This window comes from Clavelina lepadiformis, chromosome 9, assembly GCF_947623445.1.
Source record: "Clavelina lepadiformis chromosome 9, kaClaLepa1.1, whole genome shotgun sequence".
NCBI lineage: Eukaryota > Metazoa > Chordata > Ascidiacea > Aplousobranchia > Clavelinidae > Clavelina > Clavelina lepadiformis.
This window is the reverse complement of record NC_135248.1, coordinates 5,292,602-5,317,807: the sequence shown is the minus strand read 5'-3', so window position 1 is coordinate 5,317,807 and position 25,206 is coordinate 5,292,602. Positions and strand designations below refer to the sequence as shown.

Sequence of the window (25,206 nt, the reverse complement as noted above, 5' to 3'; positions counted from 1 at the left end):
GCGCTATATTTTTTCCAGTAAAATTGTGGTAATCTTTAATAAAAAAAACGCTTTCAGGGAAAAATAGGAAGTTATTAAAAGAAGCGAATAACCAATTTCGTGGTTAAAAACTGAGGCCTATTTGCAAAACAAAATCATTTGGTTGGATGGCCGCGTTGCAATAATTATAACAGCAAGTTTTTACCATTATTATTTTCATGTATGTTTAGCACATAGTAATAGCAAATACCATTGAATTTTTTGTTACTGTCATACTAATAACGAAAAATAAAATGATTGCTCAAAAACGACCACAGATTGTACATTACAAGGATTGTCTAATGTAGTATCTATGAAATAACTGAAAACATTTTCAGTTGAAGGCCATTTGACTGTTTGCATTTAGTGTTATTGAAAGCACCTTGGTTACGTTTCAAGCGGTTTGTTTCTGGGTTTCATTTACATATAGCATTTCCCTTGTTAAAGCCAAAGCCCACGGCTGTAGCCGAGTAGGTTTAGTGCGTCAAAAAATATAACCGCGAAATAGTTGTTTTATACGATTCTGTTGGAATTACACCTATGTTAAATTTACATAGTAGGTGATTGACACTTGATGAACTTTTAAGTTTGTTATATTGGTATAGCCTACCAGAATACGAAATCAAAAATGGCCTTATGCCCTTATAAGATTCCGCAGTATTTGCGATTAAACCAGTTAAAAAGAGTTACCTCACAACAAATCATGCCAATGGTTGGGTTTTTTACGCATGGGTGCAATACCGTAGTTACTGTTTTATGCAATAAGGTATAAGTGGGTCTAGTATAGAAATGCATGGATCCTGTGCTTGTGCACTTCCGCACTAGACCCGTATATAGTTTAAGACAAGTCCCTACTAGAAAGTTTACATGATGCACCGGATTCCTTTCACTGGAAAGTTGGCTTCTGCGCTAGTTTTCTGGCACAGATTTGCCGTTTTGCCTTATATTCCATATTATATGTTGGTGTGGCGCATTTATCCGGTGCATTGAAAGCAAACTTTCCAGTAGGGGGTTAAATGGATATAAAACAATTCATGCACACGCTACAGTTTATTATAGTCGCAACAATCATACATCAACCATCTGTGTATCACTATTTTACCAATATATAAGTTTTAAGTATTACAGCTGACATTTAACATGCCTGGGCAAAATACTTTATTGAAACATAGGCAATCTGAAGAAATGATTGATGCTTTGCTGAGGAACTTTGCAAATTTATCTACAGCAGCTTCAGGTTTTGAAGTTCCTCATATGACAAGTGATGTCATCATGAAACTTGTACCAGATGCAAATCCAGAGTATATTGCTCAGAGATTAGTTCGGATGAGAACTCAGGGTGGAGTGGAGAGAAATCTGAGAGATAATAATCCAGAAGACGTTCATAACTATGTCTATTCTCTTCTTCAAACTGACAAAAAATGTGACGCAAAATCAACAGTTAACGATGTAAACAAATTTCAATCGTCTGGATGCTTTCAACTTGATTCACATAATACCAAGTTGGACATTTTTCAAAAAGGCGACAGCAAAGCGGACCAAGCTGCCAGCCCAGCTATGGTTATACACGTCTGTGATGAAGCCAAAAACTTGAAGCAAGATTTTGACTGTCCAAGAGATTTACTTGTACAGGAGATGAAGTATTTTGCTGAATACCTTTCTGTTGACTCGCAGCGCTTGGAAGAAGTTGACATATCAGTTCATTGTGATATACACATATTTGACTGGCTTATGCGATATGTAAAAAGAGATACGGAACTTATTGATGAAGCTAATGTTCCAAGACTTGATCCAAACAATGTTATTTCCATCCTTATATCATCGGATTTCCTTAAAATGGAATCACTTGTGGAAGCCTGTATTAATTACTGTCACAAAAACATGTCTCTTATCGTGGCAACTCCATGCAATATGAATTGTGTCAATGAAAGGTTAACGTCTCTCATTGCTGCAAAATTTTCACATAATGAACTAGAAGAAGTAAAAGACAGGAAAGACAAGTTCAAAAGCAAGTTGTTTTGCAAAAAGATTGAAAAACTTTTTGATCCTAATCTTTCTGATTGTGATTCAACAGGAAAAGCGAGCTCTTTGTTTAAGTGCTTCATGTGCCAACATGTCTTAACTTCAGAACAGAGTTTTAAACTCCCTTGCACTAATAACAGACTCGGTGTCAATAGCCATGGTGGCTTGTCTTATGAGCATGAGCCTGATAACACATGGGATGTGAATAACTTCTTAATATGCTTGTTTGAAGAGTTGAGAAAATGGAGCTTGGTGTACTGGAGGTTATGGGGCATTATTAATAATCTTACTTGTTCGCGGTGTAATCTGACTTTCCAGCTTTGTGACTTTAGTACATGCATGTATCATCCCGAAAGACCCCAATATCAAAATTCTGTCGGAGATACTGCAGACAATGCCCTGGGGTTTTACACTTGTTGTAATCAGCATGTTCTAAGATTCGATCCAACTGGACTGAACAAAGGGTGCCGTACTAAAGATCACATTGTTTCCACCACAGATGCAGAGGAACGCAGACGATTAGATGACCTACTGACACACAAGAATCTCATTAGATCACCATCATCTGTAGCAGCTTGCTCCAGTGATCTTAACATCTTTTCTTCTGAAGAAGTTCGTTGCAGCATCAAGGAAGCAACAATGACACCAGTTGAATTTAATCCCCCTCCTCCACCGCCTCCTGCATCAGTTACAACATCAAAGAGACAGGGATTAGCTCGTTTTCGGTCGTCACCAGATAATGGAGAAGAGGATGTTGCTGGAGAGGAAGATGTTCTTTTAACGAAGAGATCTGTGCTCAGTGGGGCATTAGACAACTCCTTCCAAAATTCCAACATCCCACCATCATTCAGTTCTTCCAGCATTGCAAGTGGTGAAACAACTTCTAGAAATTATGCCCTCACTAAAAAGAAAGAAAAAATAAAAATTCCAACTGACAGCACGACATACAGAAAATATCCCAGCAAGCAGCGATGGGACACAGCAAGATCGATTCGATGGAATCAAGATATGCAACGGGAGGAAGACAGAAGACGCTTAAACTCAATCGCATCAAACCTCACAAAGCTGCGCACTGGAGATAAGATAAAATCAAAGGATCAACGAGAGTTACCTGGTGGAATTTTTATGAAATTGGAACAGGCATTTTTTAATAATCTCAAAGCACAATCATCTGGTGCTTTCCAAGGTCAAATGTCCAGTAGGCAATATGGAAGTGGTAGCAAAGATTTCAAGGCTAAATTAAGAAGATAATAATAGGGCAAAGGTACATGTAAAGGTAATATCTCATGCTTAGTTAAGACTCATTGACTTAAATCTGATTATTATTGCATAACAAACTTTTACTGTACATTGAAGATTTTGAGCCATGTTTTTAAAACTACATATGATTCTAGTAATCAATACGAATGTAGTACAATGTACTGAATGTATTTGAAAGTGATGCTTTCTTGCTGGCAAATATTATATTATGATAAAGCATGTATGATAGACATATTCTTTCTTAATTTTCACAAGAAATTTTTATATCACATTTAATGCATGAATCCGCAGTAAAATCTTCCTTGATCATTGTGCTTGATAATTGAAAAGTTTTAATCATTTTTTTTATCAATACGGTATAATACTGTACCTGCTGTCTTGAAAGGGTTTAACAAACTTTCATGCTATGAAATATCACCCATACACAGTCATGGATTGTAGTGGGGAAACCTCCACACAATAGATACAGGCATATTTTTTCAGAGTTTTTAACAAAATTCTTGACCATATGCATCTCAACAGACAAGTGATGTAATCCAGGCATTTCACTATTCTATGGCAAGATTTTGGAGTCATAATGGCAGTCGACAAATAATGTTTTACACTTTTAAAGCAGAATGTCATTGAAGACAATTGAAATGTGAGCATATCAAGGCTTTTATTAACCAGAAGGGCACATGTCCTTACGAAATTGCTGATTATATCATTTACTTTCAAAACCTATTCACAGGATGATATAAAACACAGCCACTGAACCAATAACTGACACTTGGTGTAGCGTATCCTATGTCTTATTTTAAAAATGTAGTAACACCATACTAGTCAGTTGACCCTTGGTCTGGTATTTATCCAGAAGTCAGCAGCCGTAATGACAAAAAGCTTTTATTGCACATGACATGATACTAAATAACTATCAGTACCAACATAAAACTTAAGCTGCTAAAGATTATCCAAAAGTGTATGTATGCAAACAACATTTAAACAGAATGTAACGCTGAAGGCAGATCTGTTTTTCTTTTGTTTCAGACAAAAAACTTCACAAGATGTTTAACAATTACTTCTACAAGACATCATTACATTCAACACATATAATATCACATTACAAAGCACACAATTATATATGTTTTAACTGCTTGTATTTCAATTATTGGAAATTCCTTACATGTACAAATTTGTTGGTTTCTTCACTGAGCGGAAAATCTTATTTTCTTATAATATCAACAAAACAGGTACAAAATAAAAATAGGATAATAAATCTGTTGCATCTGATTGTTGTATTTTATGTATTCAAGTGACAAGAAAACCTTGCACAAGAAAAAAGATAAACAGATAGTTTCTAAAAATCATTACGATAGCAATTTCACAGCAACAAATAATCTGAATATGTCATCAAATTTATCCACCGTGCGATTTCCAGGACAAGAATTAAACCACACTTTGACAACTATAACAAAGCAGTTCAAAAGATGCTTACTGCAAAATAAATTCAACTAAAGGTATACGGTATAAACACATGAGAGTCATGTAGTGACAAATCAGACCTAAAACCTTTGAAAAAGTGCAAGATTTTGTATTTTCATCGAAAATCCTCTGCACTGAACATTCCCTTTGCTCTTCGCAAAATAGAATCCTAAACGAAAAAACTGTTATAGACAAAGTAAAATACTGAAGTGATAATATGCAAGATATATACTGTAGTTGTGTTACACAGTCAAATCATTATCAACATTGTCACAGGCAACAATTGAGGTATGCCAGAAGATGTAATCTCTTAGTACAGGGCTTCTCAAACTGTGGGTCGCGACCCCGTTTAGGGTCACAAAATGTAGTTTTGGGGTCGTGAAACAAATTAAATTTTTATAAATTGAATTGTTTTTTGTTAATTTTTTATTCGCTTTACTGTTTCCATTACGAGAATCTTTTATTACTGCAATCTACAGTTACTGTACTTCGGTAGATTGTGTGCTCTTGTATGATTTTGCCAGAGACAAAAATACCATTTGAGATTTGTAACTGGACGTTTATTGTTTTAACATCATTAACGTGTAGGCTACCTCTCAAGGGGTCGAATAGAAATTCCTTTTCTTAAATGGGGTCGCAGACCCAAAAAGTTTGAGAATCCCTGTCTTAGTACACCTGAAGAAGCAAGCTTATGCTTGCGAAAGCTCGTGTAAAAGAACCATAAAAAACGTTAACATCAGAGTGCCGACTTATATCTTGTTTTTTATTTTACTATGTACTGGGTTGGCACGGTTCAGCCACCACCAACTTTGCAGAGAAGATGTCACTTCATGGGGTTGGTACATCAAAACATAAAATTCTACATATTACACCTTTATAAAATATACAGCACAAATCCGATAACTGACTTCAAACCAGGACATTGGTGAACTGGTAAAAATTTGAAAATTAATCGTATTGAAATAACCCAAATTTGAAAATAAAGGCCTAACAACATTAAAAGAGGTAGTGTTGTTTGATTTGCTACTAGACCGGTCTTTGAATATTCAATTTGGAAAGTTGTTTAAGGCAATTTAGCCTTTCAAACATCAGTTTATTTTTCGTTTACTGTATGATTTGAAAGAGCATTCTGTAGTCCGCAGGAAAGCTTCTCATACTAGCAAAACCTGCTCTTATGTATGTGTGCTTTAAAGAAAACAAGTTATTATAATTACTATACCTTTGATGGATCGTAAGGAGCATCTTTTGAAGGAATTTCAAGAATAGTTGGAATTGGCTCCACATGAGCATCTATTACATGACGAACAACATCAGCAATGGATTGACTGATCAAAATAATGGCTATGTCTTGGCGATTTAGAAATTTTCTAAGAACATAAATTGAACTTTCTTAGATATGTCTCTATGTAGAATTTGAATTCCATTGAATATAACAGTAATCCTATCCCTTGTGTTTGTGCATGACCAAAAGCTCAGATTAAAATCTGGCAGTTGCTGAAAAGAAAGATGATAAAAGGAAATCTACGTTGTTGAGAAGCATGAGTACAAAAGAGTTTCTAAGGTGTTGGACTAATTCATTACGCAGTGATTGTTCCAGAAATAGCACAAGATAGGTAATACAGCGTGAACAACACATCAACAAAATCTGATTTATAGGTCTTATTAGAGTGCCACATACTCCAAAATTGATTAGCCAATTATTATTTATCTGTTAAGGTTACGAACAAAGGATTCTACTTTGGGTTTAACATTTGCATCTTCAAGCCTGCATATAAAATTAAACAAAGTTTAAATTAAATAACGATGCCTGATACTATGATGGCGTGAAAAGGACACCTTACAATGCCCGGACAAGAAATATATTCCTACACAAAATGAAAATATTTTATTAGTCAGATGTTTTGGTCAATACTCCAACCATTTTCAATGTACTAAAGAACCAACGATACAGCAAGGTACACTACTACTGCAGGATGAAAGAAAAAATCAAGTGTAATAATTGTCAATAACTATACAAGGAAACTGTCAAGTGTAAAAAAAATACAGGAAGCAACTTTATTTGTTATGAAATTTATTATCAAAATAATCCTTTTTTAAGTATAATATTTTACTTTTTGGCTGTCACAGTAAGTGTAAATTTTCATGTTTGCATGAGATCCATTTGTAAATGTGACTCAACACACTCACCTAAACAATGACTGCTGAGCCTTAGAACAAGATATAACCACAACACATCATTGATAACATAATGAAAAATATTTAATTGCCATTGGCAAAATCTTACTTGAGCTGTTCTTCTATTTCATTTGTTGGTGTATCTTTTTCTACAACCATGAAGTTAGGGTGTCGATGTTTATTTAATTCTCCAATACCTCCTAACAAAAATCCTGTGCAAGTATCTTCATCTCCAATGACAGCCAGGAGTTTTCCCGATCGAGAACTAGCCATTTTCAACTTTACTGTCGATATTTAGATGTTGAATGATATATCAGTCTTTGATTTATTATGCTCCAAAACATCAGAGATCTATAGTCACAAATTGCAGACAAGTGATGCAAAATCTTTAAAAATTTTATTTATAAAATAGTATGACTGTATGTTAGACTGGGAAGGATTGCTGAGCAATTTTCAACGAGATGGTAGGAACGCCAAAATTAGAGGGAAAACTTTGTGCTCTCACCCTCTTTTTGTTTAAAAAAGAAAAAAAACGGAAGACAAAAAGGGAATGTTTTGTTTTTGATTTGCTTTAGAGATTGTACTTTCCTCTAATGCAATAATGTGGGCATGTGGCGTGTGTTCAATACCTAGTGGCGCTACAGTTGTAATGCCTTTGGGCAACATAGCAAGTCATTAACAATGCTTGCTCCTGTTCAATGTTAAATGGTTTTGATAAACACCTCCAAATTCAAGCAACACAATAAAAAAAATAAAACAAAAACTGATTGTATTAATCAGAACCTGCACAAAGACTAGCCTAGCTTGGAAAACCGGGCTCAAGCAATTCTTTATCAACAAATAAAATTTTAAAAAATTTTACAAAAAGTTGGCTTTATTCAATGAAATTGTTTTCTTTGTTGTCATTGCTTGCTGTGGGGGAGAAAAAATTAATATGCCAACCATTACAGCGGGATGATATTCAATGATTCCGCATACAAACAGCGGAAAAAATCTGGACTGGAACGGCAGTTTTTGATAAGAAATCATTTGTGCACAGAGGCAAATTTTGGTGTGATAGCATGTACTAAAGCCTCAATTCTTCTTTATTCAATATAAATTGGAATTCAAACAACCAGATTATTTTCTTTATTTATTATAAATTAGCGTGGAAATAGAACCGTTTGATGTGCACATAGATGAACCTTCTGCGAATGGAATTCAGTTGCTGAATAGATTAATACCGTAACTTCTGCAAATACATGTATGCTAACTAATTCCCAAACAGGGACATCTGGCAGAATTTGGAAGTGTCGGACTATTCAATGGTCACTGGAACTTTTAGGCCTACACTTAGCTTTGGCACTATTTAACAAGCGTCAAAATTCCTATGCATTACGCAGGAGCAAATGATTTCTACAATCTTGGGTTTAGGGCAGGGGTTCCCAACCGGTGGTACGCGTACTAGTGGTACGCGGGAGCTTTTTAGGTGGTACGCGAGCAGCTCTCCATTGAATGCGATATACAGTATAGTAGTATAACAATTTAATTTTGAGTTGCTAAAATATGCGAACAACACTTTTATTTCTTTCCGTACTAAATTCTCTGCACTCAGTAAGCTACTTTTGTCGATCTTGCTCCCTGCTGTCATTGTTATTAATACAATGCTGCTGTGCGAATATTGGATAAAATTAGTTGTTTTGAAAATAGTGGTACGTGTTGACAATCCGTGGTGGCTAAGTGGTACGAGAACATAAAAAGGTTGGGAACCCCTGGACCCTGGTTTAGGGCCTAAACTTTAAGCCAAATTTAATATTTTTGTTATTGCATCAATTGTAAAGCTTGAACATAAAAAACTTTATACAACGGTTCAACTCAATTATAGAATTTAAAAAAAAATAAAGGTCCTAGGCCTAGGTCTAATTTCTATTTTTGGTTTTCCCTAGTTTTTTTCCTGTCCCGGCATTAACCTGGTGGTAATGTATTAAGTATTATAATAGCCATTATTATTTTGATACAAGGTTTTGTAGATAATTTTTGACAAAATTTATGTAAAAAACCAAATCCGTAGAATACAGTACAACAATTTACAGTGCAGATTTTGTTACTACGAGTGAATTTAAAACAAGTCACGCGTCATGACTCAGCAAAACATTATTAAATATTTTTAACCGAAATGAAAAGACTTCAACCTTCCACAAAAGAATGAAAATTTCTGTGCAAATTGATTTAGAAAATAGAAATATATTTTTATCACCTTAAATTTTCTATTCTACATAAAAATAATGTAATAAATTTTTCAAACAAAGTGATGAAACAAAGAAAGCGAAAAAGTTTGTTAAAATGATGCAACAGATTGACTTTATCATTGCAAATTTATCCCTTTTTTCTAATTAAAATCTCAAAATTTTTTTGTGATTAATAAATTGGTTTATTTTACAAACGAACAAAATAAACACATAATCTTTTCGCTTTGTCAACTCCGAACCCTGTTCAATCGTCAAGAAACGTAACTTTACGATGTCACACTAAAAAGTGTATTGTCATGTTATCCGGGTTTCCTTATGGAACATGCTGATTCATTCTTTCTTTTTTCGACAGCAGGTATGGCTGATGTGTGATGGTATAAGGTTATTGTTATATCGCTTGTAATCTTGCGCAAAGTGTTGGAAATTTTAAATAACTTTGTTACATGTACAAGAAAATAACCTTTTCTGTTTAATTTACTCAACAGGCAAAATGGGACGGCGCCCCGCTCGGTGGTAAGTGATCAATTTATTCATATTTAATGCAGCCTACCTGTATTTTGGTTATTCCCCACGATACTAAACTATTAACAGTTATAACAATAAATCTCTTAAGTTTAGTTTACTTTCAACATAACATTGAAATGGGATCTGAGTTGTGGCTATATTTTAGAGTCTAGTATGCAAGTGTACAACCACAGGATGCCTTTGTATTCTTGACCCCAGCTACCCAAATTTTGATGTCATCCGGTTGTGCACTTGTATACTAGGCCTAGACCAATATTTTACACTACTTAACAGTACTGGTCACCAGTGATGTAATGACTCGAGTCACTTTTTTAAATGATCTTTGTCTTAATGTGAGTTAGTGCTTGAAATGACTTGATTTGACTCGAGTCCAGGGAAACTAATTTGATGCAAGTCATTGAACCTTAATTATTAATTTTTTGACCAATTGTATTACAGATATGTATAAGAATCGTTGCGATCGAACGTGTAAATGCATAGACATTGTACATATAAATAAACACCACTGAAACCATACGTTTGATTTTTGTCCATAAAACAATGCCCCTATATGACACACATCTTGTATCAGTGTGTTGTGTCGTATTGCAGCTTGTAAAACATAGGCTAGCGATGTGGCAGTCATTTCATTAGTTGTACGGTGTGGTAGCCTATGACACGTTTGATTTAAGCATAGTCTACTGCAGTAAACGGAATGCTTAAAGGCTTTAAATGGTGTTTTGCTTAACAATGCCTACTTCTCTTTGCGAAGCAAATGGCATGACTTGATTTGAATTGCATTATATTTCAGCATGACTTGACTTGAGCTAATTAGTAATTTATTCGACTTAACTTAAGTCAACTTCCCAAATGACTTGACTTGACTAGACTCGAGTTTTAAAAAAATAACTTGTTTTCAACACTGCTGGTCACAGGCTAACTAAACTCCAATGTTAGCTTTAAATGTTGACATTTCACAATGTGTGTTTTATAATGTTTTTAAAAGTATTGACTGAGAAAGATATAAAATTGGATGCTTTTGCGGAGTTACAAGCCATAGAGGAAAGTGCGGCAGCTCTAGGTGCAAGATTCAACATGGACGTCAACTTTTTTATCTTTATGCCAATTAATAATGAAGAAAAAAACTGGTTGTTTAAACCTAACTTAAAATAAATAAACAAAGAATCAAGGCTATAGTGCTAGATATTATGACAAAATTTGCATTCTTGCATGCACGATTTCTTGTCAACAAAGCTGTTCTTTCCTGTAGGGGGTTCTGTTACCGGGAGTCGCGAATCTTGTTAAAAAGCGTACCAAGGTATAAATTTACCATTTTGTGTGAGGAATACTGTAAAATGAAAAATACTTTCACAAATTTTATGTTGTATAGTGATTTTGCACCGAAACTATGTAGTAAAAACTGGATGAAGTTGGGTCAATCCTGCATATTCACTACTTCATAAAACAGTTTGAGCTTTTCTATGAAATTACCTCTACACTAATTTAAATTTCTTGGTTTATTGGTTTTAACAAAAGTATTGCAAAGTAAAAGAATTCCTCAAAATGTTGTTCTGTGCTGGTATAGTGCAACTTTTGGAAGTACAACAGTAAACAAAAGTACAACATAATAGAATAAGTTGTGATATAAACATGCAGAGTGACATTGATAGCTTCCTAAAAGTGTGTGTATGTTGAATCTTTTAAAGTTACTTTGGAAGAGTCAAACAAAGCTTTACTGGAATATCAAATCAAAGATGCTAATATTTCTGCTTAAAATAGACGGATATTGGAATTTGTGAAGTTATGGTTCATTTTTAAACTGCATTTGGGAAAAACAAATGAAAATTTTCTATCAAATGAAACAATTGCTCAATGTACAATGCTGCTGGTATTCTTTTTGTTGTTTAGCACTTCAAATCCATTGCAAAAATTGTTAACGTTTGTCTTATGTCACAGCTATCGTTATTGCAAGAACAAGCCTTACCCTAAATCACGGTTTTGTCGTGGTGTCCCTGACCCCAAAATCAGAATCTTTGATTTAGGCCGAAAGAGGGCAAATGTTCAAGACTTCCCATTATGTATTCACATGGTGTCCGATGAAATTGAACAGCTTAGCTCTGAAGCCTTAGAAGCGGCAAGAATTTGTGCCAACAAGTATGTTTCAAGTCTTACTATAATGTGATGTATTTTTATATAAGGTACTTGTCAGTTCATTTTTTATATGATGACTTTAACAAACTGATAACTTGTTGCCTCTTTTGGTCTTTGGTGGAGGTGCTTAGTTTCTCATTCTATGTTTAGGCTTGACATCACATAATGATGAAATTTTATTAAGCAATATTTGATGAATAATGAAAAGAAAACTCTCTCTTTCTGAATGTGATGCAGAACTTTATATTATATAAGATTCTAAAAATAAGCTTTAATGAGGATCAATAATATTCTAAGCACAATACTATACTTGCAGGTACATGGTAAAAAATTGCGGAAAGGATTCCTTCCACCTTCGTGTACGATGCCATCCTTTCCATGTTGTGAGGATCAATAAGATGTTGTCCTGCGCCGGCGCTGATAGGTCAGTGATACATTAAGTGTAATTCACTGCTATCATGATTTTTCTCTGTTGTATTCAAAACTATTAATGATACGCTATGATGATAAAAGCCCTTTTGCTCACTGATGTAAAGCTGAGGATGATGCATTTATCTGAGTGTTACTGCTCAAACAAAGTTTTATCAACAAACTGTAACCGTGAGAAATATTAAACTGATTGTAGTGGAAGTTAAAAATTGGTTCAGTCAAAAAAACTCTACTGGTACCAGCAGAATACTGGTTCACGTATTTGTAACCAGTGGGGTAGTTGCCTGCTCGGAAATATATCTCCTTTGCTAACCCCTTGACCAATTGTCTTCTTTCTGAATTGCATTACTAGACTAATGTAATGTACTCGGATTTTACAAATCTTTTCGGTTTGTGACTGATGCACTTGATTGAGTACATTAGGTTTCAGTTAACGAATTTTCATTGTAATGTGCAATGAGATAGAAAACCTGTTATTAACAGTTAGCAGTGTTGGCTGTTTTATGCAGACAAGATGCAGCTTTCTGGTAAAAAAGTATTTGGATAGTGTTGTTAGGCTGTATCGATTTTTTAGATGTAATTTCATTTTCAGACTGCAAACTGGTATGCGCGGCGCTTATGGAAAGCCACAAGGATTGGTTGCTCGTGTCAAGATTGGTCAACCAATCATGTCCATGAGATGCAAGGATAACAACAGGGCTCATGCGATTGAAGCACTTCGACGTGCCAAATTCAAGTTTCCTGGCAGACAAAAGGTATATTCTATAAGATTTTTATGGTGTTTAAATGAAGATAGTACAAAATAGGTTTTACGTAGAACTTTAAGCCATGATGATGATCAAACATGTCTCTTCTCTGAATGTAAGTGAAGTACTAACTATGATTCTGAATGGCTTAAATGTGAAAGAATGAGAGCAATGCTAGAAAAACTTTGTCTTGAAATATGTTGCCAAAATGTTCACAAATGTTTTATCCCTGAACTGGCACAGTTACTAGACATTAATTAATTATTATTATTAAAGTCTGATTTTTTCACATCTTGACTGATTTTGATTTTGCCATACGTTGTAGCTCCCTTTATACTGACTTACACCATTCACGTGAGAAAGTAACCAAGACTGAGGTGCAGATAGAGTATAGGCTACAAAGTAAAAAAGCCTAATCTTTCAATGAAGTGCCAACATTTGATAGCTATCTTGTTAGTCGGTTTACCTGTTAGCCTTATTCAGCTAAAATAACTTTGCAGTCATTGCACAATGAATTTTTTTCAGTCATTGCCTTATCGGTACTAATCTGATACCAACCAAAATGCCATTAGTAATTACTAATTACTCATGGCACTGACAGATTTTCTGTATCTGCTTTTGGTTGCTTAAATAGGCTAAATCTTGGTTGTTAGTTGCCTACGATTTTGTTTGTAATAACATATCGTTGTCATTATCGAATATTATTATCATTGCATCCATACATTTCCAAAACTCTGTAACCTGTTCTGTGCAGGTACCTCAGTCTTCTGATTTACACCTTTCATATGGCGTAGTACCTGTTGGGTTTATGACATATGAATTTTATAACGGTTAGAGAATGAAGAAGTCAACTTTTAATAATTTGTTTTGTAATGGCTGCGTGCTTTTCAGGGCAAAACATGCATAAATACATTACCTACATAATTTGTTTGACAACTTCATACAAAACAAACTTATTTTACAGTTACGCTTATTTCTTAAGTTATATGCAGAAAGATTTAAAAAGTTAAATTCTTTTACCTAGTTATTGTAAAATTCAATTTTTTCATAATAGCATTCATCTATTTCTACAGATTTATGATTCTCAGAAATGGGGATTTACCAAGTGGAAGCGTGAGGATTACGAATCTATGTTGGCTGATGGTTTCCTCATTCCTGATGGCGTAACCTGTCAATACAAGCCCAATAAGGGAGCACTGTCTGAATGGAAAAAACGACAGGGTTAAACGCTTTCAGGGAAAATAAATATCTTGGGATTGACACTGTGCTTCTGTCTTTTCTTTAACCAGAACGTTGTCAAAACTTATGAGTCTAAGATAGATTAAGCACAAAGCAAAATTCAGTGTACGGAAGTTTCTTCTAGGCTAATTTTGCAGGGATGCACATTGCACAGCCAGCGCTGGGCTCAGGCCTATTCTGTTGTTTTCAGTTGGAATTTATTTTCTGTAAATATGTACAAAAAGCTTTCTAAGTAGTAACATCAGAACGTTCAGCTGCTGTTGATTCTTTTTGCTCAGCGTCGGTGGGATTGAAAAATGCTTGAAAAAACCTGTAAAATAAAAATGGAAATTAGTAGTAAGTGCGCTGAGCTATAAGATTCTGGTTACATGCTCTAATCAAAGTTTAATCCAGTGTAAGCAGTAGAATCACTTTGTTGTTCAGCATAACCGTCACCTCTTGTTTAAAACCGTGGCGAAAATAAAAAATGACCATTATGCTTGCATTGAAGCACTTCCCTTCAGCAGGAGCTTATACTCACTGAATGATGGCAAATTTGTCGCCTCGCATCCACCGAGCCGCTATGATTAGTACTACTGTTGCAACAATGGTTGTTCCGACAAGACTTAAAATCACAATGAGAGTGACCATTGCAGCAGATGTAGTAGCCTCTGTCGTGGTTGCTGGCGTTAAAGGAGCCGGTGTCGTCCATGGTAAAGGACCAGTGACCGTTGCACGATGAGAATTATCTAGAAAAACGTTTGCTGAAATCTGAGTGACAAATGAGAACCGATTCAAACAGATGCTTTCGAGAAAAGGATCGAAAATTATACGTTAACTGCGCTATTTATAGGAAGAAGAGAAGTATATCCACTATCGTAAAATAAATTTTTGGAACACCTGGCATAAATCTTCGTCAAATGCCATTCGCCACTTTACTTAAAGTCAACAGAAGAAAATCAACTAACCACACAACCTGTTTTCGCATTTGTCGTCGGGGTGACAAAACGAACAAGATGGTCCTCTGTAATATGTTAGATATGGCTGACGTATTCCCCTGTAAGGAAGTTGAAAAATGTTAAACCTTGGTTAGGGTATACAATAAGACCAAATTCTATGCGTTTGAATGGTTTGATATATGGCAGGGGTGACGAACCTATTCGATGACGCGGGCCACTTTGTCAGTTACGGCTGAGCAAGCGGGCCGCACAATTTTTTTAACATTTTGCATAATAATTAGCATTCAAGCACAACCGCTTCATTTGGCAGATTTTTAGCTGCTCCCGCGGCCGCAAAAAATACATCGATTGAGTGCGGCAATCTATTGAAGACATACTGCTGCGACTCAATTGTGCTATCAGCTTTTGATATCGCATTGCGCAAAGATTAGAAACAGGTGAAAGAAAGTTCAAGACTGCTGGTCTCACCGGACGCTTCGTTCAAGACTGCTGGTCTCCCGGACGTAAAATTTAACCCTAAATTCCGGACATGTCCGGAATTTTCCGGACGGTATGGCAACCCTATATGGAATATAGGAATATACTTATATATACTTATATACAATATAGGAATATACTTATAGGAATTTCCTATAAGTCCTATATGCCTTGCATGTATGGGCGTTTGTCAAATCGTTTGGTGGGCCGCACAAAATTGTTTGGCGGGCCGCAGGTTCGTCACCTCTGCTCTAAACCGTCACGTCACCTCTGCTCGTCACCATATATTATATGGGTATCTCTAACGTATAACTTGCATGTATTTAAACTAGTTAGCCTAGTTCGGAATCTTTATCCCCGGATTGAAGAAAGTCTCTGCACAACGGACTGCTCGTAATAAGCGGAAATTGATTTAGTCTATGACTCTATGTGCACTTGCCGACTGTTGTTTAGTTCTTTTGCAGTCATGCCTCAGTCTGCGGCTATTCACTGTGACTGCACAAAAGCAAACGTAGTTCATGGTTTGCTTAAGGTCATATACAACAATAGCGCCGCTGAGGTAATAAAAAAGGGTTCGCATCAACGGTGATCAAACCCCTCCGTTGCTGAGCCAACGGCATTCTTTTAACTCTGTTAGGTTTTAATAAGTCAAATTATATCATATAATATCACCTTGGTCCGTAGTAGCATGCAAGAAATATAGCTTTTGCAACAGGAAATCCGTGCACATGCATTTTATCGCAAGCAGACCAGGCACAGCCTAATTTGAAAGCGTTGTACCAAATTGTTTGGACGTAACGCTCACATTCTCCACCGAGACAGATGCCTAATTGAGGATCGAAGTATTTTGCTTCAGTCATCCAAGATGATACCTTTTTGACAGCGTCGTGACGTCTGTTTAAATTCACGTTTCTAACTGTTTGCTTTAGCGCAAGCTATAAAATAGGTGAGTCTTGCAATAAGTTATATGAAATGTATAACCACACATACCGCTTCTGCAGGATCAAAATCACTTTCATTTAAACCCCATCCAACGTAGAGATTCTCGCCCACGCCTGAGTAAGACGAGGTAACACGCTTGTACTGCGGAGTTGTTTTAAAAACACATGTTTTGGTCTTCTCCCAAGCCTTTGCTTCAAGCTCATAATCCCACGACTGCAAAAATTTCCAAAATATTAAATTTTAACGTTTTAAATTTTTTGTTTTCTGTTGTTGCAGTATCATGAACAACACCATACTTTCAGAACTCTGCTTTTAAACAAGATACCATTTTCAACATTTCGTCAGCTGTAGGACTGATCTTCGAACGTTGATTGTTGTGTTCATCAACAATGCTGTTTAATTTTGATTCATTTAAGCTTTGAGGCCGAAGATATTGAGCCTAAATATATGTAAACACCGAAAGTTGGCAGTTTATAATTAGGCACAAGATTACTGATATACAATACATTTATTATAACAAGGTTCATTTAATTACGTAGCTGAAATAGATGGATAAGGAACCGTTTCTTTGTCGCTTTGCTTAGATATCAATTGCGCTAGGTGGCATTGGTAAATCCTCCAGTGCTGTATTGATATGTGCTACAGTTACTTACGCTATTTCTTCCCCGAATGTCTACAACTGTCGAACTTTGGTTAGTAGTCCTGCTCCACCGATCTGATGTTCGAAAAGTTGTCTCAAAATCTTTAATAAGCTTTGTTAAGAATATTAGTCTGTTTCTCCCGCTCCATTCGTATGTTTTTTTCAGGAATGTTTCATTCCAGTTCATCAGCTTCCGGCGTTCAAGCCCGATAATTGGATAGCTTGTGGTCACCTGTACATTTCTTCTATTTCTAGCCATAATGTCGTTTGCAAAAACTGAACTGATAGGAGTAACGATAAATCCAACAAACACGTACGAAAATAATCCAATAATCCACAACAACGCCCTCATGTTTAGAGATCAAAATTTTCGTTCAACACGGCAATATCAAAGAAATTGTGCTAATAAATAAATTTAAATACTAATAAAACGTATTTTCGTCACACTCGATCTTTGTGACGTAATTGTTGGCGTTTTCTTTTTAGGTTTATGGATGAAAAATATCTCCAATGATAATAATGTCGGCTAATGTTCTGATCGCAACATTTGTAACAGCACTTGTTTGACTTGAAAAACAAACAAAGTCAGGAATAAGCCTGAAACGCTTTTCTGAAACCCCTTTCCATGTAGAATAGATTATCTTGAAACCTAGGAATCCGGCATTCATGCAATACTCTTCTCAATCTAAAGAACTTGGATGAGGTATTGTCATAGGGAAAGAAACGCGTTCTGTCGCGAATAAAGTTTCAGGACCCATTGGATGTTATGTTTTGGTGCAATTGCACTGCAAAGAAAGTAGTATTTCACTTTAAATCGGTCACGCGGCTTGTTTAAAATCGGCGGTTAGTTTTTAGGAAATAGGGTAAAATAAATTTTACTGTTTTATGAAGTTTAACAACAAACTGTGAAAAAAATTTTCGAATGAAAGATTTTTTTTGGTGAATAGTGACGGCCAATTGCAATTTCTATATGCTAATTGACGCCGTTTACTAACCGCGTAATTGTCGTAAATAATAGCTTTTAACGTTGTTCTAATAAGTATCGCAGATCTTAAAGTCAGTTGATGTTAAGAAAAAATTATTTTGCCCATACAAGCTATTTCAGTTCGTGTCCAGTAGGCCTAAACCTATTCCCTTGTCCAAAATTGGGTCGGATGTTAATTGCTAACATTGCTTTATCAGGTAGCAATGGATCTCTTACTTACACATCTCGATGTTATTTGTCTTGGATTCCTTATTAGGAAAGGCTATTGTGTTTTCTTCTGCTTTTGGTGCAGTTTGATTGTATTTATCCCGTTTAAAGTGACTTAACATTCCCTTTAACAATAGAAATTAACTTCCGACAATGGTAGGTATTACTGTCAATCAGCAGACGACTGGAAACAAGACACTGGTTTGTGGAAGGATACTGGTACCACAACATCTGAGAAGAATTTACGGCATACCAATTGGTAGTTTATCAATGGTAGTGTTGCCTGGCGATTTTCGGCTATAATGGCAGGCATAATCCAGTACTGGTAAATTGATATTAGATCGAGGAAAACCCGACTAAGACAATGGGCATTGTTTTCGACAACCAATTGACACGTGTTTAGTGTGCAGACCGGTGGAATTCACATCGGAAAGAGGCAGGGAACAAAACGGCCTTTCCTAAATATGTACTTACTGCCCCGTACTTAGTGATATTGTCATAAATGTTGCCAGACATGCAGAGAGACATAACGTCACAATGTAATATTACTATCTCGTGTCGCTTTCCTTCTGATGTGTATCATGGAAATAACAAGTTCTGGCTATGAAACATTGCAATACGACAAAGGCATATCAAATTTCAGAATCTTTGTTAATAATACTATAGCACACACGGTAGAGGTCGTAGTGTCACATCAGTTACAATGGTTTGAAATCAGCAACCGGATTGGAAGTACAACTTCTTAACTATAAGATCCCTCTGTGGTGCGTGCAGTAGTGTGAAAGCGACAGGCGTTTACAGACCAAGTTTCGTTCTACGCCAATGCCGTCTTTTGGCATTGTACCTGCAATATAGAGATTATTAGTAGCCAGGAGTATAAGGAACAATACAAGCTATGGAACAACAAAAAGCTCACTGCCATAAACTGGCACCTGCTAGACTTTAGTGTAACTTACAATTACTATTGATGTAAAGAGTTTGTATAACTTACAGATGCTGTATTGTAACAGATTAAGGTAAGCTATAAATGGTTTCAGGTCGATTAAACCCAGCATAATTAAAACCATGATGACTAAACTCATGACAACCCAGCCAAGGTTTGTGGGTTTAATAATCCTGGACTTAATCATTCTGGGTTGAATTGGCCCATCACTGCTAAAACTTAATGTAAAATAAACAGTAATTAAAAATATAAGGTTGTGTGGAAATCGATTCCACAAATATACGCATAATGAATTTATAAAATGTTTCATTTTACTGTATTCAAAAAATTGAACAATGCATGAATAATTGTGATAGTTTAAAAGTGCTTTTGCAAACCGCGTTGATCCAGCTCTAGTTTCTTTTGCAACAATTTGGAATTTTGATCACCAGGTGGATTAATGCTATTGCATGGCTTGTCTTGGATTAAAAGTAGATTGTGGTAGTCAAAAAAGGCAGTTTTGCAACTCTCCAACATTTAAAAATAGGTAAAATTACTTAAAAAAAATCCCTCCAAGGAAATTGTATGCACCCAAATTCACCAAAAAGCATTACCGAGACAAAAACGAGATCATTACTTAAATCAAGACTGCATGTTAACTTAGTACATGTTAACTTTATACCCTGCTGTGCATGCAATTGAAAATTATTATGGTAGACCAGGCCGCTCTGTCATACTGTTTATAGTCAATCTCTCATAGTTAAGGACATTTTTGACTATTGTTTTGTGGTTATCAAAGTTAAAACTGGTTGCCAATTTCAGTACAAACATAAAACAGTGGAATGCGCTACTCAAAACCGACTGGTTGGACATAGTTGATGCCATGATAGAGTTTAGGTTCAGCAAAAGTTTACAAAATTTTCTATAAAATATTGCCATGACTTAGTAAAGGTACCAGCAAAACCTCAAATTGAAAGGTTTTTATAAAAAATGAGTGTACGCCAGTATTTCTAATTTAATAAAATGTTTTAGTAGTGCAACAATAAGTTACCTTGATCCATCCAGTACCTCCTATTGAGATTGAATATAAACAGAAAATATGCATGAAAAGAAAACATGCAACAATAACTTATAATAAAACAATAATCACCTAATTTTATTTCCTGTCTTCATTCGAACCCATTGTGGAATGGGACGATTCTGCTTTTGCTTTCTTGCAAGAAGGCGCTTGATAATAAAGGTTTTGTTGGCAGCCTAAAAAAATCAAATTAATGGAATAAAGAGTGCAAATACCTGTTAGAGTAAAAAGTCTGCAAAGTTAATCGCATTATGATGTATGTGTTTTTGAAAATTTGTAGGGATGGCAATCCAATAGCTAATATCAAAAAACACTGACATGGTTTGGCAATGTTTTAAAAAGTTTGTGTGCAATTAAAAAGCTTGAATTTAATAGAATTAATTGCAAAGTTAAAGTCTGGTGAAATTTAGTGTGTTACTCCTAGAAAGTTTGACGTTAAAGTTTTAAGTGAGGGTATTTGTAAAACATGAAGTTTTACAACTTTAGAATACCACTTTAACTGGTGGAAAGCATGGCAGCATGAAATTAAAATTTCCAATTTTTTTGCTTCGTTTAACATGTGCAAAGAAGAGCAAAATTAGTGGCTAATATTCTAAAAGTTAATGTTCCTCCGCTTATTAAGACCACTTTGGGACCAGCCTATTTTGGTCATAATACCCAACTGGTCACAATAACCAAAGCTGCTGCAGTATCATTCAACCACAACAGGTCCAATAAGGTTAGGCACAAAATGACAAAAAACGTCAAATTCATCATTTCTTTTATTAAAATTACACAGCAACATTAAGTTATTGTCAGCAGGTAAAATTTAGAAAACATATGGTACAAATGTCGCTGTCATGTTGCCTAACTGACATAAAAAATTTAGAGGCGGAAAAGTGGTTATAACTATTCGAAGACTGATCATGCCATATAGAGAATTTCATACGACAAAATTTTAGACCATACTGAAATGGTCATATTAAGCTGAATCTACTTTATTTTCCTCCTGCCTATCTTTAACAATGGAGATATGCAAAACATTTCAACAAAAAATTTCAAAACGTTCAACGGCCAACCCACAATTTTTTGCTCGATCTGAAGTAATGGACTTCACAATCTTTAAAAACAATACTGGTTTTATGGATTATATTGTTATCTTTTTATTTCGCTTTATGCACCGAATCTAAAGTTGCTTTAAAGTTTACATGTATATACTTCATGTAAAACTGGGCACGAGAAAAAATGTTGGATGAAAAACATTAAAACGTTAAGAGTTTATTTGCAATGGTTATGATCAACCATTAATGGTTTTAATTAAATTATCCGGCCTTTTGTGAAAAAAGTTTGGTGACGCCTGCTTTAAACAATAAAAGTTTTGAAAACATGATGCCCAGTCCTTATTTTGCAGTGGTTTGAATCCTATGCACTGGACTAGTTCCATACGAAGTCACCTTATGTGGTCAGCATAGCATGCGACGTAAAATTCATAAGAGTTGATATGGGTAGATTGCGTGATTGAATGTGATAATTTGGTTTGTATTTACTTATAGTTGATTATTTTTTGACATGCCAAACAAAATTAGCCTGTGTAACACGCCAGATTACATGCAAACTCTTACGCACTTTACAAGCATTCATCGCTGACCACGTATCTAGGTGTCATATCGGACAATCCCAGTGTGTAGGATTCAAACCATTGTAAAATAAGAACTTGACAACATATTTTTAAAATTTATTTTTATCGCGTAAAAGAATTCTTATGTAACTTAACTAAACGAAATTTTTACAATCTATTGCCCAAAACATTGGTAATTTAAAAAAGAATCGAAGTGCATTGACAATTTCCATTGATAAGTAGGCTAGCCAATTTATGAAAAACTTCATATAACGCAAAGTAAAATGTAAAAAAACAAGTTCTACTGATCACACAGCCATGGTTTTTATAATACTGTATTAAAAGCATAATTTTATTCTCTATATTATAATTTAAAACCGTAAACTTTTAGTCAACATCTTTCAGGTGGTAACAAAAGTTGCACCAACAATTTTTTGTGCTAGTGTGCGAATGCAAAAAATATTAATTTCACACTTATTCGAGCAAGTTTTACTGTTTGGTTAATTTTACTTAAATAGACATCAAATATTCATTAGGCCATGCTGAAATTTTAAGGCAATATATAAGGCATCATTCGAAAATAAACATACATGTAGTATTTACATACGTCTCGAATAGAAACCATAACCTTTATTTTTTTTTACGCTGATTCTAAGCAAAGGCGCCTTCTAATTGTGTTGTTAATTTTTGCCATTGATTGTAGGGAGCGAAATGTAAAGTACTATTTTTGTTAGAGCGCGATCAAACATAATACAATAAATATTTTTTTCTAGCCATTATACATATATTTGACATATAGGCTTATACCGTATACAACAAAATATTAAGACAAGGTTAAAAGAAAACGAGCCAAATACCAAGAAATTGGAGAAATCATAAGTAGCGAATCGTTTTATTTACTGCTAAAGAACATCTGAATCCACAACCGTCAATCAATATTCAACATCGACGTGCAATCAGAGGCATTGTATTTATATAACATGAAACAGTCAACACTTTTCCACTGAAAAATTAAAAGATGTGTAAAGGGACCAATTTTTTGCCTCAGTAAAAAATTTAGGTTTTTTTGTAAGTACAGTGTTTGTTTTGATGAAAAATAGGGATATTTTGTAGGTAAAAACTTAAAAATTGGAATGATAACAGAGGAAGGCTTTAAAATGTTGCACATAAAATTTCATTTAAAAATATACAAGTTTAAAATTTGTTTAGCGATTTTTGGCAAAATTGCGCTTACTGTTTTTTTTGCATATTGGCTAGCCTACCCTAGGCGATCGAAAAAATCCTGCCATCCAAAAAAATGGCAGCGGAACTTGTAAAAGGTCTTTTATGTTGGTATGCAGGAAGTTCTGGCATAACATTTAATGATTATTTATCAGGCGCACTGATGCAATCTTTCCAATGGTAATAACCCAATCATTGCTGACATGTACAACCACCGATGTAGCACAGACGCATTCGATGTAAAAGTGTTTAACAACATTTAATACACTTTTAGATAGGTTTCACTGATAAAGATGAAATAAAAGTGTAACTAACACATTCTTATATTTCTGCAAAAGGGTGGTATGTAGGCTAGTGTGGTATACGAAGTGATACTTGCACTCACGCGGGTAATGAACATGCACGACAATTTTTTCTAAGTTTATAAATAAAACAAGTTGGCTATTTGAACATGAAGTAATAAATAGTGGATGTTTCAGTGCACGCCGTCGCAACAGACCTGTCTCCATACGCACTATTTCTTGTTAAAAACTGCCATACTTTCTAGTGGTTCAGTTTAATCCGTTTCCATCGCGGTCAATATGAAAATCAGTGTATGAAATGCTTGTTCTATGCTTTAAGTGACAACCCATGCAACCAAATACAAAACTTTTGAGTAAAAACAAAATATTAATGGCAAGAAATGAATCAAAATAAATTTAAATATGCTGAACTTACCATGACTATCTATCTTTCCACCTACCAACTTTAGAAGAGATCGTTAGACTCCTATCAGTACCTAAACGTTACGAAAACTGTTACACATAGAAATCGTAATTTAGACTATTCCATAGAATGCAAACTACGTTGTCGTTAGTATTCTAAGGCTATTCTCATACAAACGCCATTAACAAGTGGTAACCGGTTTCAAGTTTGTGTGAAAAAAATTTCGAAAAAATTAACAATAAAATGATATTTGCAGTACTTAAATCTTGAAATTTTATTTTTCGACGGTTCGGTGGGGCCGTTTTGGAGTGACAAGCGTTTTTAGCACGTATATGCAAACCGCGGGTTCGATTCCAATGCGTTCGTTTGCAATGTTTAAAAGCTATTGGCAAAAAGTAGATTGGACTGCTTGACATTCTGTATTAAAACCGGTACACCATAACTTTAACAATCATGTTTAGATTATATCGTGGTTCTAAATAGTTAAAAATTAAATTATTATTAGATTTAGGTTTATCAAAAAAATATTTAAACCTACGGGTAGTTGTCATCATCGGACATAACTCGATAAGTAACTGCATGACATTAGAATAGGTCGTGTTGTTATTCAAAGTACACCGGCCATGAATTCTGTGGGGGCACTGTATAAAATATATGCACCAATCAGATAGCCTATAGGCCTAGCTTAACATGGTCTGTGGTTTGCTCCTCCGCGTTACACTCACAAGCCGTAAAGTTTGTCCTTCCTTAATTATTATTTGCGCAGAGTTGAATGGAATCAACCGAGACCGGTTCGGAGGCGGTTTAAGACATATCCAGGCCATCCCGGGAAGCGGCAGTCCGAATGGTGGGACTGGGAGTCGACGTCGGTGATGAAATTGCGTAGTGTGACTAATTTAGGCTTTCCAGCCATTTAGCCTTCCATGTGTGGTACGCCCAACAGACCACATTGATGTCTGAGTTCTTGGCTTGTTCTAACATCTACAGTAATGTCGGATCAAAGGGGCAAATTGGTTTTATTCGTTGGACGTGCTTGTTTGCTCAGGCAAAAAGTAGCAAAAAAAATATCTATCACTAAAACGGACGTGTTTGAGATTTTAATTTGACATGTTTAAGCAACTGATAACAATTAGAAGAAGATTACAATAGTAATTTGATAATATGATATCAGAATATTTATTCCAAGACTAAGAAAAGTCCTGTTAACATGAAATTATAAGCTCGGTGATAATCTCTTACCGCTCAAGCTCAAGCACCGATT

General features: G+C 35.2%; 4 protein-coding genes and 1 long non-coding RNA gene across 6 annotated transcripts; 2 read left to right on the top strand and 3 right to left on the bottom strand.

Annotated features, from left to right (window-relative positions):
• The first annotated feature begins 1,112 nt into the window (after window positions 1-1,112).
• On the top strand, window positions 1,113-4,566 carry LOC143470524 (SANT and BTB domain regulator of class switch recombination-like). The gene has a single exon (XM_076968714.1). The coding sequence runs from the start codon at window positions 1,159-1,161 to the stop codon at window positions 3,289-3,291; it is 2,133 nt and encodes a 710-aa protein (XP_076824829.1). The 5' UTR covers window positions 1,113-1,158; the 3' UTR covers window positions 3,292-4,566.
• LOC143470525 (V-type proton ATPase subunit F-like) lies at window positions 4,167-7,344 on the bottom strand. Its single transcript, XM_076968715.1, has 3 exons — window positions 7,046-7,344; window positions 5,981-6,128; window positions 4,167-4,930 (listed from the first exon to the last, which is right to left on the bottom strand). Exons 1-3 carry the CDS (start codon window positions 7,207-7,209, stop codon window positions 4,877-4,879), a joined length of 366 nt encoding a protein of 121 aa, XP_076824830.1. The 5' UTR covers window positions 7,210-7,344; the 3' UTR covers window positions 4,167-4,876.
• A 2,172-nt stretch (window positions 7,345-9,516) lies between these two features.
• Window positions 9,517-14,261, top strand: LOC143470450 (large ribosomal subunit protein uL16-like). Of its 2 annotated transcripts, none has more exons than XM_076968592.1 (5): window positions 9,517-9,677; window positions 11,625-11,822; window positions 12,136-12,243; window positions 12,841-13,003; window positions 14,068-14,261. In XM_076968592.1, exons 1-5 carry the CDS (start codon window positions 9,655-9,657, stop codon window positions 14,218-14,220), a joined length of 645 nt encoding a protein of 214 aa, XP_076824707.1. In that variant the 5' UTR covers window positions 9,517-9,654; the 3' UTR covers window positions 14,221-14,261. The 2 variants fall into 2 exon arrangements, with proteins under 2 accessions (XP_076824707.1, XP_076824706.1); XM_076968591.1 differs by lacking the exon at window positions 9,517-9,677 and adding an exon at window positions 10,862-10,986.
• LOC143470449 (uncharacterized) lies at window positions 14,113-17,933 on the bottom strand. The gene is made up of 7 exons (XM_076968590.1): window positions 17,244-17,933; window positions 16,916-17,029; window positions 16,639-16,803; window positions 16,321-16,520; window positions 15,181-15,269; window positions 14,754-14,961; window positions 14,113-14,543 (listed from the first exon to the last, which is right to left on the bottom strand). Exons 1-7 carry the CDS (start codon window positions 17,580-17,582, stop codon window positions 14,462-14,464), a joined length of 1,197 nt encoding a protein of 398 aa, XP_076824705.1. The 5' UTR covers window positions 17,583-17,933; the 3' UTR covers window positions 14,113-14,461.
• Window positions 17,934-20,493: 2,560 nt separating this feature from the next.
• Window positions 20,494-24,144, bottom strand: LOC143470938 (uncharacterized). The gene is made up of 2 exons (XR_013119439.1): window positions 23,958-24,144; window positions 20,494-20,598 (listed from the first exon to the last, which is right to left on the bottom strand). It is a non-coding gene; the product is annotated as an uncharacterized LOC143470938 (long non-coding RNA).
• Window positions 24,145-25,206: the final 1,062 nt, after the last annotated feature.